Source organism: Melanotaenia boesemani, chromosome 18, assembly GCF_017639745.1.
Source record: "Melanotaenia boesemani isolate fMelBoe1 chromosome 18, fMelBoe1.pri, whole genome shotgun sequence".
Lineage (NCBI taxonomy): Eukaryota > Metazoa > Chordata > Actinopteri > Atheriniformes > Melanotaeniidae > Melanotaenia > Melanotaenia boesemani.
In genome coordinates this window covers 549,719-564,611 of record NC_055699.1, presented here as the reverse complement: position 1 = coordinate 564,611, position 14,893 = coordinate 549,719, and the positions used below count along the sequence as shown (strand labels likewise).

Here is a 14,893-nt window from a genome sequence, read left to right as displayed (position 1 = left end):
ATGGAAAGATGGACAGAGTTTCACCAATCTGAGACAAACTGGCTCTAAACATTGTGGAACATTCATTTTCTATAGTGCCTAGTCCAGTTCAGGAGAAGCTGGAGCCTATCCAGCATTTAGCAGGTGAGAGGCGGGGTCACCCTGGACAGGTCACCAGTCCATCGCAGGGCCGACAGAGAAAGAAACAACCACATACGTCATCAGATTCACGATCAGCTCATATTTTCCATGAAATGATAAATTGTCTCAGTTCTAACATCTGATATGTTGGTTATGTTCTACTGGGAATGAAATATGGGTTGATGAGATTTTAAAACCATTGCATTCCATTTTATTTACGTTTTACAGCCCGTTTAAAATCAGGGTTGTATGAGTTTACAAAAATATGCTAAATGAAAAAAATACTGAACGAATCTTTGTTAAACTGTCCACGCTAACAGCAAAAATCTGTTCCATTACTGCAACTGTGCACCAACATTTGTACACATCTGTTTGTGATGTATTTATTTGCAACTCAATTGTTATTTTTTTCTTTTTTTAATCATTTAAGCTGCAGCGTGCTGCTTGAAATGTCTGTGCTTATGATGCTGCTGTCAGCTTCTGCTTATCTGCTGGCTTCTTCATCAAATCTGTTCCAGACATCTTCATTTAAAACATAAAAATAAACTTTATAAACATAAAATGTGTGAGATCATACTGAAAACGCCATCTCTGTGTGAGGGCTCAGACCAGGAACAGCAGGCAAGTGTAAATGAACTTTTTTAAAGAGTTCGTAGGTGCTCCTGAACTGATTTTCAAAGAGAATCTGCTGTAAAAAGTAAAGCAATTTTTCTAAAAGCACCTCAGTGAAAATGTATGAAAGCTGCATTATGATATGATGATCGAGAACTTGGTAATGTTGCTGTAGAACACTAATAGAAGTACATTACATGCTGCATTCACTTGCACTTGGACATCTGAGGTTTACCCAGGTGAGAGACGGTTTACGCTAATTACTTGTCTGAATTTGATTGCTCTTGGGGGGCGGGCCTGTCAGATTTTAGGCTGTCCCGTGACATCCCAGGCCTTGCTCTTGTTGGACTGACTGGAGAACCGAACTGAGGTATTGGACCAGGTAGTGTCCACAAACCACAAGGTTTCAGATGCCATCTATCAGCACCCAGTCTGACAGGGTGGGACAGAGATGGACCGCCATGTGCTGAGTTAAAGACCAAACCGGCATCAAGCTGCAGGAAGTGTACGAGTTTCCACTGGAGTGTACTTTCAACATACCAGTCCAGAAACGTAGATTTGACAAACTGTTGTAGAATCTATGTACTTTCTTCTTTTCCAGTGTCAAAGCAGGTGATATTCATTAATATAACCTTAAAATGTATAAACTTTCTGTTTTAATAAGATTCACCAGTTCATAACCAGACTCACCTCTCAGGCCTCTCCCATTAACCTCTAGTGTACTCCAGGGATCTGCCCTGGGGCCCCTTCCTTTCATTATCTACTGCCATTGCCTTGGCAATATTGTCTGTAAACATACTTTCCTCTGCTCTGATGACACCCAGCTCTGTCTCTCCAGTTACCTCAGTTCCACCTGCCCACCTTCTTCCCTGACCCACTGCTTCAGTCAACTAAAATCCTGCTTCTCCTCAAATTTTCTTAAACCTATCACTCGGTCTGCATATTTCCATCAGTGTATTATTAACAATTTCCTCCCCTCCCCTCCTTTACCCCCAGACCACCGCTGTACTTGTTCATTGTTCTGTAACTTCCTGGACCACTTCCTGTTCCCTTTTATTTGGTCTCCCTTACACGTCCCTCCATGAGCTTCTATTAGTCTAGAATTCTTCTGCCTGTATGATCACCCAAACTCCTTCTATTCATCACTGGCTCCCTGTAAAATTTCCGACTGTTTCAAAGTCCTACTGTAGGCCTACATGCTTAAGACTTTCCATCACCACTCCCCTCCCTGTCTGACCTTGTCACCTTGTCCTATCTCAGTTTCAAGGTACTTGAATATGGATTAGTGTGTGGTTGGTAGTGATGGGAAGTCCAGCTCTTTTCAGAGATTGGCTTCTTTTGGCTCGAGTCTCTTAGAAGAGGCGCATCTTTCAGCTTTCAAATAGCTCATTTAATATTGCTCATAGATTCTAATTAAGCTCAATTTAACAATTCTGAATAATTCTTTGCTGGTAAGCATTTTTTATGTTGGTGGTTTCCTAAAAACCTCATTTCAATTCATATTTTAATTAAAAATCACTATTTAATATTTCCAACATTTAAATGAACAACCAAACATAGAACCACAACAAACAAACAAATATATATATATATAATATAATATATTCTTCCATAGCGGAAGAAAATGGATGGATGGATGGATAATATAAATATATATATAAATTTTATTATATCGCTTTAGATTCTCTATTTTCTTTACTTTTCCAGACACACTTGTATTTTAATCGGGCTTCTGTCACATAATAGTCTTTTTTTTACTCGTGATTGGCTGTTTTTCCCATCAAAAGAAAGCCTGCTGCTTCTGAAGATGCTGCTCCCAGCTGGAGTTGATTCTTCCCGTTCAAAGAACCGGTTCTTAGAACTGACTTGACTAAGAATCTGTGAAACTGTAATCTCATTCCAACACCCCAACATGAGGAAAATACCTGAGAGTAGGGCTGGGCGATATGGCCTAAAAATAAAGTCTCTGATTTTTTATAACCAAATCCGATTTCCGATTTTAATCGATTTTTTTTTCTTTTCTTTTACAAAACATAAATAAACTTATTAAAAACATTCATTTGTTTATATAGATGAATGCTAGCAAAAATAAAGCATATAATGTCATAGCTCTTCCACCATATAAACGACTTCATATCTTACATTGAAATATGCGACACAGTGCATCCGTGATCTCTTTCCATCTGGATCCTTATCATACAGGATCCACTGCAGAAATAATTCCCCTGATGAAGGTTGTCTCTTAACCAGGGTTTGTGGGTTAAGCTGATTTCTGCATCTCGTAGAGAGCAGCATTTCTCACTGCAGTTATACGCACAGCTAAATCCCAGGCGTGAGTGAAGGGTCACTTCACTGAAAACCTGTCAGACAAACACCGTTCTGGTGTGGAGGGAGGGCGAAGTCTGCTGCCAACTAACTATGGAAAAAAATCCAGATTTTCAAAAAAATTAATCTCCAGAAATGGAAAATTCGATTTATCGATTTTATCGATTAATCGCCCAGCCCTACCTGAGAGCTTAGAGTTTTCCATTTTCTGGTGGCTTACTTTCAAAGTTCAGTGGTGCCAAACATTTATAAATAAATTAAACCCACGCAGAGAATCAAATTCAGCTCAGAGCGCAGTAAGAGCCGGCTCTGGGGAAATGGTAGTATAAAGAAAACAGTGTGTTCAACAGAGAAAATGCTCCAGTTACCGCTCGTTTAAAAGTGTGAGGCCCCGGTTTTACTCTGACAGCGGACACCGGAAGTGCCCCGCGCTTCCACCTGACCTGACGGCGCGCGGAGAGGCGGGGGGTTGAAGAGACTGGAGGTCTCTGCAGCGGACACAGAGAGGTGGGAAGTTTTTCTGGACGGCCTCTGCGGTGGACGCGGAGCACCAACTCAGCGGTTTACTGAGACGGTAAGTGCGCTTCGCCGTGGCGACGCCGCGCGCGCGGAGGTGAGGATGTCGCTTTTCTACTTTGTTGCTATGCAGGCTGCTGCAGAGCGGAGGACTCGCACTGAACCTGCGCCGCTTTTGTCCGCACGAAGCCTCTGGACTGCCCACAGAAGCAGCACCGTCATGTTTTAGTCTGTTCTCGCGCCAGCTGGGGAGGTAATTAAACATCGCGCGTGACAGCATCACTGTGAGGCGTACACCTCCGGATCTGATGATCCTGTACCTCCCGGTGCGTTTGGGCGTTTGTCCCGGTTCAGGGGTGGGGGCGGAGGAGGGGAGGTGGGGGTTCCTCCGGCGGGCCGCCCTGCCCTCGCTCCTGAATCCTCGGTGATGTCGGGTTTAGGCTCTTTGTTATGAACGCACATGGATTAAACTCCTTTGTGTTCCTGCAGCCTGCGTGGGGCTGAAGGGACCCTGCCCCCCACATATGTCCCCTTCCCTCCAGCCTCTCTCCGCCCTGATCTTCCAGCCCATTCGGACTGCTTGTTAGTGTTTTCACGCTTCTGCGCTCAGGCCGCCGCATGTTGGAGCGATGCTGCGTCTGCTCTGAATGAAACCGGGACAAAGGCAGATCCACGGCTAGTGGCTTCTCTGCAGATGCGTGCAGACACAAGTCCAGGCTGGGGTCTCTGTTTTAATCTGTAGAGTAGCTTTTTCTGACTTCTTCCATCCAGATCACAGCAGAGCCTCCTCCGTGGAGGATTCCTTCTGACTGACATCCAGCTCTGCTCACATTTTCTGTGCTGGAATCTCAGAAACGAGCTGGAGTCATGTCTTAGCTGTGTTTTGATCTACGGACAGCTTCTGTCTCTTTCTCAGGGTTTGATTTTTGCTTTCATCAGATTTCTTTCCAGTTTTGAAATCAGCTGTTTATGCTGGTGATACCTGTTGGAAGCCTCCATCTTTTGGATAAAAGTCTCCAGATACTTTAATCTTAGACAAACTCCTGCTGTGACAATATTACATCCTTGATGTGAGTTCGCCCAGTTAATGGAATTTCCTTCTGCCTAGCAGTGATAGTGAACTCCCCGTGAGCAGGTCAGGACAGTGGAGAACACCACCATAGGCCTGATATTGTGTGTGACTTCGTTTCTGTCACCTGGTGGTGTGAAGGCTCTGTGGAGTTGGAGATTTACTCTGAAAACTGGGTCGGGTGACATCCTGGCTGCAGCTTCAGTTGGACGAGCCTGGACAGGAGACACATGCAGAAACTATGGAAGATGCAAGTATGATGGTAACTATAACAATAGTTATAATAATGGAAACTTATGCCCACATTTCCATAAACTTTTATTTCACTGAATACAATATAAACCACTGATTTTTTTAGCTTAATATTCGTCCATTTTTCATGCTTGATTTTCATCAGACCTGCAACACATACCAAAAAAAAGGTGGATCAGTAAATTTCTTTCCTTCTAACACTTAAGAGGTTCTAACATCGAGGATACAATCTGTTCTTTCTGAAAACACATTTAAGCTGTTGTGAACAGGTCGGGACTGCAGGCTGCCAGTCCAGTACCCTCTTCTTCCTCAGCTTGATGTAGTAATGCTGCAGAATCTGGTTTTGCACTGTGTTGTTGAAAAATACGTGGACGTTTCTGGAAAAGATGTGGTCTTTTCCAGGAAAAGGCATCAATATTGGTCCATCCCAGATGCCTCCGAGCACAGAGAAGTTGACACTGACTCTGGAACTCTGGACCAGGTCAACATGCGGCATCTTTTCAGCACAGCTAGACGAAGGTTCACAGAGTAATCTCCTCTTCTTGTGGCTCTATCAGCTTTTGTTGGCTTCCTATTTGTCCTTTACAGACTGACATTCCTCCAGACTGCTGGTCTGGTTTAATGATGTTTGCTCCGTGGAGGCAGAAACATGTAAATCCCTTCCAATCTCTCTTTGAGGAACATTGTTTTTAAACTTTTTCTTTCCTCCTCAAAGACTCAGTCTTTCTCAGATGCTGCTTTTTGGGTCAAATCATGATTGTTTACATATTTTTGCCTCTGAGCTGCTCCCGTATCGACTTTTTAAAAACATGTTGCAGCCTATTACCAGTGGGATGAAACATGAACTATCTGGTCTGCGTTCTGTCTGCATACAGATAAAAGTGAAAGCAGACGCACATAATCGTCTTCGTCCACAGTGTCCCAACCTTTTCTTTTTTGGGCTTGTCTGGAGGCTCATCGTGAGCATCTGTTGTGAAGTCAGACGCCTCTCAGCGCTGTAAATCTATTCAGGGCTCGTAGCTGTCGGTCCGAGCTGCATGCATGTTCCTCTACACGAGGACGAGCCATGCAGTTCAGCAGCATGTTCTCACGGCTCGCTAAAAGCACCTGCTTTTACCGCCTGCACTTCCAGGATGTCAGTCCTTGCCCACTGCTATTTTAGGACGGAAGAGAGAGAATTTGATATGAGGGACCGGCGGCTCAGTGGCCTTGGTGTTTATTTAGGTTAACCGATGAAGGGATGCTCTCTGACAGACGGATCAATGACAGGCCTCGTCCCAAAACAAACCCTGCAGGAAAGGCGAGGGGCCCAGCTGCCTCCTGACTCAGTGTGAATGACATAGCAGGAAGATTACCTCCAGCTTTTAAAGGTTCCTGACTGCGTCTTGTCTGCATTAATGGCTCCAGACCGCAGAGGAGGACTGTAATAAAGTGACAAACGTTATTTTTGGATGCAGACTCGGAGGAAATGTAGCCTCCAGGGAGTCATTGTAGTCTGTGGATGGCGGGGTCATGCTATCCTCACCCACAGCTCTACAGAGGAGGATCAGGTTCCCAGCCTGGATGTCCTCAGCGATCATATCAGTTACCAGACCATCCGTGTTGGCTGATGTTTGGTAACTAGGGGGAGGAGCTTCCCTGCAGGGCCCTGTACCGACTCACTGATGGAGCGTGGCAGCATGTCATGCCATGTGAGTGCGTTTAGTTGTAGTGCTTTGTGGTTGTGGTAATAAGGTGAGTAGGAAGGAGGTTTAGACAGGCTGGTAAACGGTGAGTTCGATGTGATCCAGCTTGTTGAACGTTACTTTAAAAAATAGCCTGTGTTTTGCGTCTTTGGTCCACACCCACATCTCTCTGCCCACATTATTCTTTAGAAACCTTCACTATATTTTTAGTAAGTTGATTTGGAGAAATAAAAACTCCAGATTGAAGCTTCTGAAAGAGGAGAGCTACCATTCCTGAATCTGAACCGTTTTTTTGGTCTGTTCAGCCGGAAGAATTGAGCAGGCATCAATTAACCTCCCAATCAAACTGTAATTTTATTTTTCTGATTTGAAGTAGAAGTAGTAGAAGTAGTTCCCTTAGTGCAGTCATCGCTGCACCGGGGCCACTGGATCCACACTACTGAGCCTCCTCTGACGGAGGGGGTCGATGGCACCCTGGTTCCCGGGGTGTGCGGCTGGAACATGGGGGTGTGTGTTGGCTCACTCCGGGTGGTTGTCTGGGGGGGCCTGGTTCTCCTAGGCATTGTGTGGGCCCTCTGCCTTTGTGGGGGGGCTGGCTCTGGGCTCCTGGGGCCCTGGGCCCTTCGCTTGGGCTGGAGGTTACCGGCCACCACTGGGACCTGTGCCCCAAGGCCGTGGGGGGCTCTTGCTGGGGCTCTCCTCTGCCGCCCTTCGGGTGGGGCTGGAGTCGTCTTCGTGGTGGGGTGGCTTTGGTTGGTGCTCCGGGGCTGCTGCTGAGGACCCGGGCCTCTGGCCCTGGTCTGCCTCTGACCTTCGTAGAGGCGTGGTCGCATTTACACGATCTCACTCACCACTCTTCATCACTGATCACTCCTCTTCCTCATGCTCTGCATGCTGACAGTCACTGAGTTGTCCAGTGGGTTTTAATACTAAGAGATACAGCAACCAGATTATCATTCTGCTGCTATGATGCTGGTCAGGACAGGTTTAAAAAAGCAAAAGAAATGACAATATCTTTACGTCAGACAACACTGTCCCTTTAAAATCTGGGCAGACAGAAATTAAACGTCTTTACATGAATGTTAGTTTTTTAACATCAATGATTTATGTCAGGCCAGGTTCCAAACATAAACATTTCTTTAAATATAACATATTTTATACGACCCAAACACAGAAATATAACCCCATCCCATTAACACATACAGAAAGTCTTTCTATTTTATTCTATTCTATTCTATTCGACAGTCATTTAGCAGACGCTTTTATCCAAAGCGACTTACATTTGAGAGGAAGAACAACACAAGCAAGAATTCAAACAAGATGGACGTCATCATTAAGGGGACAGTGAATCAGCCCTGAACATAAAATTCTCAAAGCTCATAAACAATTATTAAAAGAATGGTCATGTTACAGAACAAGAACCTATATAACCTACGGCTGCTCGATTGTGGAAAAAAATCATAATGGTGATTATTTAAATGTTGAAATTGAGATTATAACACGAGAAGTTTTGTCACCGAGGCAGGGTGTAACACAAGCTTAAGGCTTCCTGTTTTTTAGAAGTTAGGGTTGGAACTCTACCAGAGTCTTTAGCTGAGGTTCTCACCATCATGCTGATACGCTTCATGTCAGGATTGCGGCTTCCTGGTGTGTGCACATATCTCATGCTCAGCCCCAGCTGACAGATAACATCCATGTTGTCTTTTCTCCTGCAGCCCAGCAGAGTTTCAGACATGAGGATCTCCTGAAGCCGGGGTTCCAGCAGTAGTTCCAGCAGTCATGGCTGACAGAGAGGGGCTGCCCATCGTACCGGGCCAAGTCTACGTAGAGGTGGAGTACGACTACGAGTACAAGGCCAAAGACAGGATGGTGACCATTCGTCAGGGCGAGTGCTACCTGCTGGCGAAGAAGACCAACGAAGACTGGTGGCAGGTGAGGAGGGAGGAAGGAGCGAAGGCCTTTTATGTGCCAGCTCAGTATGTCAGGGAGGTGCGGAGGGCGCTCATGCCCCCTCAGAAACCCGCCCTGAAGGCCAAGCCGACTGTGTTGGATATCTGCCGAGAGCCCAACGATAACCTCAACAGACCTCAGCCAGAAATGTCCAGCTTCGGGCGCCCGTCCCCTTCCTCCACCCCGTCGCCATCCTCCGACCGGGTCACGCCACCCGTCCTGCCCAAGGATGCTAACCAGAATGTGGGGAGTCCCCATCACTGCAAGCTGGTAGCAGAACTGGTGCTGCTTCACAACAACAACAACCATCACCACAGCAACAATTCTTCGTTGCCACGGATACGGGCTGATTCGCCGCCACTCAAAGCCGGGAACAACCCCAGCAGAAGTCCAGATGGTGAGAAGAGCTCCATCCTGAGCGAGCCCCCCGGAGACGGGCTGAACAAACCCCGGAACGACTCGGAGTCTGGAGACGAGCTGAGCAGCAGCTCCACGGAGCACATGCAGGTGAGTCAGCGCCTACCTGCTGCTTGTGTTCACAGGTTCCCTAAAGGAGCCGCTCATAAAATCCTCCGTTGTAAACCACTGAAAGGCCGTTCTCAGCCTGCTGCCACCCAAACAGAAGTTTTTATCTTAGGAGCCTTACTAAACCAGGTCTCCCTGGTTTCTCTTCATTTTTTTATCTGGGCCAACTCAGACCTTGTTTTATTTCTTTTTGCTATTTAAAGCATTTCCAGTCCTGAAAAAAAGGTGAATGGTTGCACATGCTGTTTTTGTCTGGCTTTAAAAGGTGGATGTTTTTCCAGGCAGCTGTTGCAGTTGGTCATTAAAGGCTGAATGATGCGTTCACAGTTTTGCCGTGAGAATGGGAAATTCTGGTACTGAGCTCTTCTGGTACATTTAGTAAAAGGAAATACCAAACACAACCATGTGGGTTTTCTCTGCTTTTTAAACCTGTCATAAAACCCCAGTTCTAAAAAAAGTTGGGACTCTGTGTAAAATGTAAATAAAAACAGATTTATAAATCCTGCATCAGACCAGAATGGGACAACATTCCTCTCCTAAAACTCCAGAAACTGGTCTCCTCACTTCCCAGACGTTTCCAGACATGTTAGAAGAAGAGATGCTACACCATGCTGAACACCACCCTGGAACTACTTTTTACACCATGCTGAACACCACCCTGGAACTACTTTTTACACCGTGCTGAACACCACCCTGGAACTACTTTTTACACCATGCTGAACATCACCCTAGAACTACTTTTTACACCATGCTGAACATCACCCTAGAACTACTTTTTACACCATGCTGAACACCACCCTGGAACTACTTTTTACACCGTGCTGAACACCACCCTGGAACTACTTTTTACACCATGCTGAACATCACCCTGGAACTACTTTTTACACCATGCTGAACACCACCCTAGAACTACTTTTTACACCATGCTGAACATCACCCTAGAACTACTTTTTACACCATGCTGAACACCACCCTGGAACTACTTTTTACACCATGCTGAACACCACCCTGGAACTACTTTTTACACCATGCTGAACATCACCCTAGAACTACTTTTTACACCATGCTGAACATCACCCTAGAACTACTTTTTACACCATGCTGAACACCACCCTAGAACTACTTTTTACACCGTGCCGAACGTCACCCTGGACCTATAACTATATAACATGCATTTAGTTTTATTTAAGTTTACACAGAGTTCCAGCTTTTTTGGAACGCTGCACAGGAAGGTGTGGATTGTTTTATTACACCCAAGGCTTGAGCTTTCAGACAGATAAACATAGAATTTATTTCCTCTGTCAGCTTGTCCTTGCAGACTGATAACACAGGCCTCCTTTCATCTGCAGCAGAGGTAGATCAAAGCAGCAGGAGGAGGAGATCTCAGGTCATTGGGAGTGTCGGTGTTGCTGCCTTCATGAGCCATTTTTGGGGCGGCTGTATCTGGGCAAGGTCAGCATGCTTCAAGGCTCCAAGTGCCGTTTGTGCCCTTTGTTCCTCGAGCTGCAGCAGCCTCCTCCACCACAGTGAACAAAGAAATGGGCTTGAATAGAAAGTAGGTCGTATCTGCCAAGAATCGGCCTGTACCCCCCCCCCCCCCCCCCCCCCCCCCGGTGGCCCCACCGCTGTGTGAGAAAGCATCTCACAGTTTGCTGCTTGAGTCTCAGATGAATGACGGTCAGCAGTTTGTGGGATCGGCATGTGTTGGGGCAGGAAAGCTTGTTTTCTCTGCTGCGTCCTGCCTTCAGTAAGCTTACATCAGCGTGGAGACTTTTGGAGAGCCAGAACCAACCAGAACCTTCAGATGAGTTTAGCACTGGCCAGTGGGCAGGTGAAGTCCACAGCCTGTTAGGGCCTCCATGGACCAGTTTTATTTGGTCCTGTCTGGTCTGTTGCCAGGCGAGTGAATGAGCCTGGAGAAAATCCAGTTCTTTTCAGACCCCAGCTTCCACTGCTTCCTGTCATCACCCGGGTGCAGCAAACTGGCTCAGCTGGAGCGGGCTGGAGGGCTGGGCGGTTCTGTTGTGTTGTTGGGTAAAGATTTATCCAGGCGGTCAGATGCTACCTTCTCTATAGAGATGCAGATTTAAGACATTTTATTCTTTGCTATTTTTGGTTTGCCTAGTTTTTTATTATTTATTTTATCCTGTAAAACTGCTTGTAAGCTCGACCCTTTTCAGCCGTCAACATCCAGACATTCCCTCCAACGGCCACCCCCGCCATCCCAAGAAGGTAAATTTAATTTTATATTCTATATATATCTAAACTAAACACGTCGTTTATCTCCTCTACATCACTCATTTCTTATCTCCGAGGAGTGGGTGTCTGGTTTATTTCCTGAAACAAGTTGTTGAAATACGCCGTCTTCCAGCATCATGTCTTGTTTCAGTGAAATTTCCTGGAGAGCCTCTCTGCAGACGCCTTCAGCTGCAGAGACACGAGCGGCATGTAAATGCATCTGCAGCTGAGTGGAGGCCGGCGCTTTCCTTCTGCCTGCCGTGTGGTCCTGCTGCTGGCAGCGCCTGCAGGATGAGGAGGGGAAGACTGGGACTGGGGGGAGGTTTGTGGGCCCTGATGGAGCTGCTCCTAGCCTGCTGTGGCATGCTGAGGGGATGGATGGTTTCACGTTTGGGTGAATCTGGAGATTAGTTGCGACTCGTGAGCCGTGAACTTTCGAACGGCTGCCACAGCAAGATGAATGACCTGCACAGAGCAACATTACAAGGTCATCGTTAAAGATGGAGGACGGCTTTAAAGCTGGACAGAGTTCTCTGTTTGCTGACTTGTGCAACAGGACAAAGGCTGCTGGTGTGTCTGGGCTGAGCAGTGGGGTGAAAATGCATTCACTCCCAGAAAGGTTTGACCAATTTACCGCTGCTGTTTTGGTGCAATGAATCAGATCTTTTTTGCCATATGACGTCAGTTTTCTCCCACGTGAAACTAAATGAATGTATTGTTCATGTAAAGGACATTGTTGTGGCTGCAGAGAAAGCCTTTTTGTCCCACACGAAGCTTCTGGAGCCTCCTGGCTTTACTGTACAGAAAGGATCTGTTCCTAAACAGTGGGGGCTGCAGAACTCTGCTAATCACACATGTTTCAGAGCAGAGTCTGAAGTTTCCTGCTTTACAGCCACCGTCCCAATCAGCTGTGATCTATTGAAGCACTTTAAGAAAGTGAACTGGTGAATCCCAGCAGACTGGCTGCAACTTCTCTCCCGTTCGACAGCAGGATCTGCTGAAAAGGAGGCCCCAGCTTGTTTTCCAGTGCATACTTTACATTCCTACCTTGAATCCTACACACAGACACACATAAAGGCAATGGGGCAGCTCAGTAGCGTCTGCTTTTGCCTCCCATGTGAGGCTGTGGAGGTTTGGGTATTCTCATATTAAACTTGAACAAACAGCATCAGCTGTGGTCATGTGACAGTCTGGCTCTTTGTCTGCCTGCATCCTTTCTGCTTCTCTTTCCTCTTGTCTGGGCTTCGTAGTTTGTCTCTGCAGCTTCCTGCCGAGGTGTCGGCCTCTGTTTTTATTTTCCTCTCTCCCACAGCTGTTCTGATTGCGATACAACAGGACGATTAAAGCCCACCGGACCCGCAGGACTAGCAGAGATCTGATGCTGACATCAGGTTCTGTGTTGAAGACCATCAGGTTTTTATTATTTCAGAAGCTGCTGGGATATCTAGGGTTTCCAGTACTAGCACGGTGGACCTTGTAAGGCGCCCAGTGAATGTATATTCCTCTGGTAATAACAGTAATTCAGTGTTGATGCATTAAAACAGTTTCTTCTATTCTCACACCAACTAAATGATTGTTGCATCTAACAACCTGCAGGGAATAAAGAAACTCTCCCAGGCAACGTTAGTTTGTCTGTGCAGCACATTTCATGTAGAAGACCGTTCAGAGTGCTTTACATGAAACATTAACAGCATCACAGCAGGAAGCATTAAAAGAAACTTTAGAAAGAAATAAAAGAAATAAAGATCTACAATAAAGTAAATAAAATGCAAGAAAGAAGTTCCAGTGTGAGGAATGAAGTTGTTTTAATAAAAGATAGAAAAGTTTTTAATCCTGAAGTTCCGTTCATATCCAGCAGGTTTTACCTGCAGCATGTCGACATGAAGCGGGTTTAAATCTTTTTTTCTCTTCCAGACGTTTGCCAGGTTCCTTTGTTCAGCTCACTGTGGTGTCCAAGGAACCAATAATCATCATTTCTTTCGACCTTTTATTGGATGCAGAGATTAAATTTCTCTTTTTAAATGAAGGTCCGAACCGACAGCAGCGAGATGTTTCAGATGTTTTCTATTGATCACGGTTCCGGTTAAAACCCATCCGGACGTGTATATGGAACTGGATCCAGGGCTCTCATTCTTACAATAATCCCTCTTTATTTTCCTCGTTCTTTATTCTTGTCTTTATCGATCACTCTGTACCACATCCCTAAAAACGAGGTCACATGAGTGAACGCGGACGCTGACAATGATGGACAGCACTGCTGCGTGCAGGTTGTCGGCCATGTTCCTGCGGGACCCGCTGACCACAGCGCCTGCTGTGATTAGACTGGAGGTGACCTGCCCCCCCTCTGGTTGTCATGGAGCTGTTTGTGTACGTTATGATGACGGGCTACATCAGCTGTTTAATGGTCTCGCTCCTCTGCTCGCTGTGGTTCACTCAGCCCTTCGCATGCTGCTTGCTGCTGTGAGGACGGCATGTTCCCAGTGAAGGTGGGAGCATCCTGCTGGGATGGGTACGCCTGCTCTTTTCGTTACTGAGCCTCCCTTCTCCTCCCAGTTCTGGGTCTGTCCTCCTGACTGGTTCCAGTGTGGTTACTGTGGAAGCCCCTGCTCCCTCTGGGGTGTTTCACCTTGAATCCTTCACATGGACAGGGCCAGCTGCTGTGTGTGCTATCGTGTTTGATTTGAGCATGTGTGGGTGGTGGTGTGTGGGATTTGTTCTGCAGGGCCACTCCACAGGTCTGTTTTTGTGTACAAGTGATGCTGCTCAGGGCGCTAGGTTACGTAACCGAGCAGATCCTTTTGACAGCTGCTGGTAATGTGCCCCCGAGCAGCAGCCCCAGCCCCGGTTGGGTCGACCGGTCGTGTTGTGTTGAGACGTTCGGGAACCCTTTTCCTTTACATCACTTTGCTGCTCTTTGGCTTGTTGAACTCTGTGTGTTTCAGTGCAGATCTGCAGCTTTTTGCTGCAGATCCGAGACGATATTTGCAGCTGTCTGCTCTTTGTGTTCTCCCTGCACTCCTCAGGCGAGCTGCAGCTGGATGGCAGCGAGTGGGAGGACTGCTAGATGCATCAGAGCGTAGGAGTCTTCAAGCATGAAGGGACAGCTGTTGCTCCAGTCATGGGCCTTTGCTGTCATTAATGATGTGGTGGCTGGGCTGTGAGTCTTCCAGAGCCCAGGGAGTCTGCAAACCTTGGTGATTGTTAGGACTGAAGCCGTGTCCACACAGAGGTGTATCTGCTGAGCTGTCTTCTCAGTTAGACATGTCGTACACAAACTTTTGAAACCAGGTCCTTAAGATTTTTTCTTCACTATTTTGCTCATGGCGCATGTCTGAGAAACGTCTGAGAGGCTTAATGTTGACAGTTACCTGAGCTTTGGTTGTTGGTAAAGGACAAGACTTGGTCATTAGCTAGTTAGTGAGAAGCCAGCTAACCTAGATGAAGTCACCCTCGTTGGATTTCTTTGTTTATAGAAAAAATGACCAAGGTGTGATTGTGGAGGACTGCTCACCAGCCGGTAAAACATGCCATAAAAAGGAGGAATAACATCAGATGTGTTTCACTGCAGCCTTGTGATGGACAGGCGTCTCGTCCAGGGGAG

The 14,893-nt window shown here is 46.4% G+C and overlaps 1 protein-coding gene across 8 annotated transcripts in view; it reads left to right on the top strand.

Annotated features, from left to right (window-relative positions):
• The first annotated feature begins 3,504 nt into the window (after positions 1 to 3,504).
• Positions 3,505 to 14,893, top strand: part of arhgap12b (Rho GTPase activating protein 12b) — an 82,489-nt gene continuing 71,100 nt past the window's right edge. For 3 of the 8 annotated variants that reach the window (XM_041967756.1, XM_041967755.1, XM_041967752.1), the window contains exons 1-2: positions 3,505 to 3,631; positions 8,295 to 9,036. In XM_041967756.1, coding sequence (XP_041823690.1) covers positions 8,359 to 9,036 — 678 coding nt within the window. In that variant the 5' untranslated portion in view covers positions 3,505 to 3,631; positions 8,295 to 8,358. Of the gene's footprint in view, positions 3,632 to 3,808; positions 3,827 to 4,886; positions 4,905 to 8,294; positions 9,037 to 14,893 lie in introns of those variants that run through there. The other 5 variants (XM_041967759.1, XM_041967758.1, XM_041967757.1 and 2 more) reach the window with 3 other exon arrangements.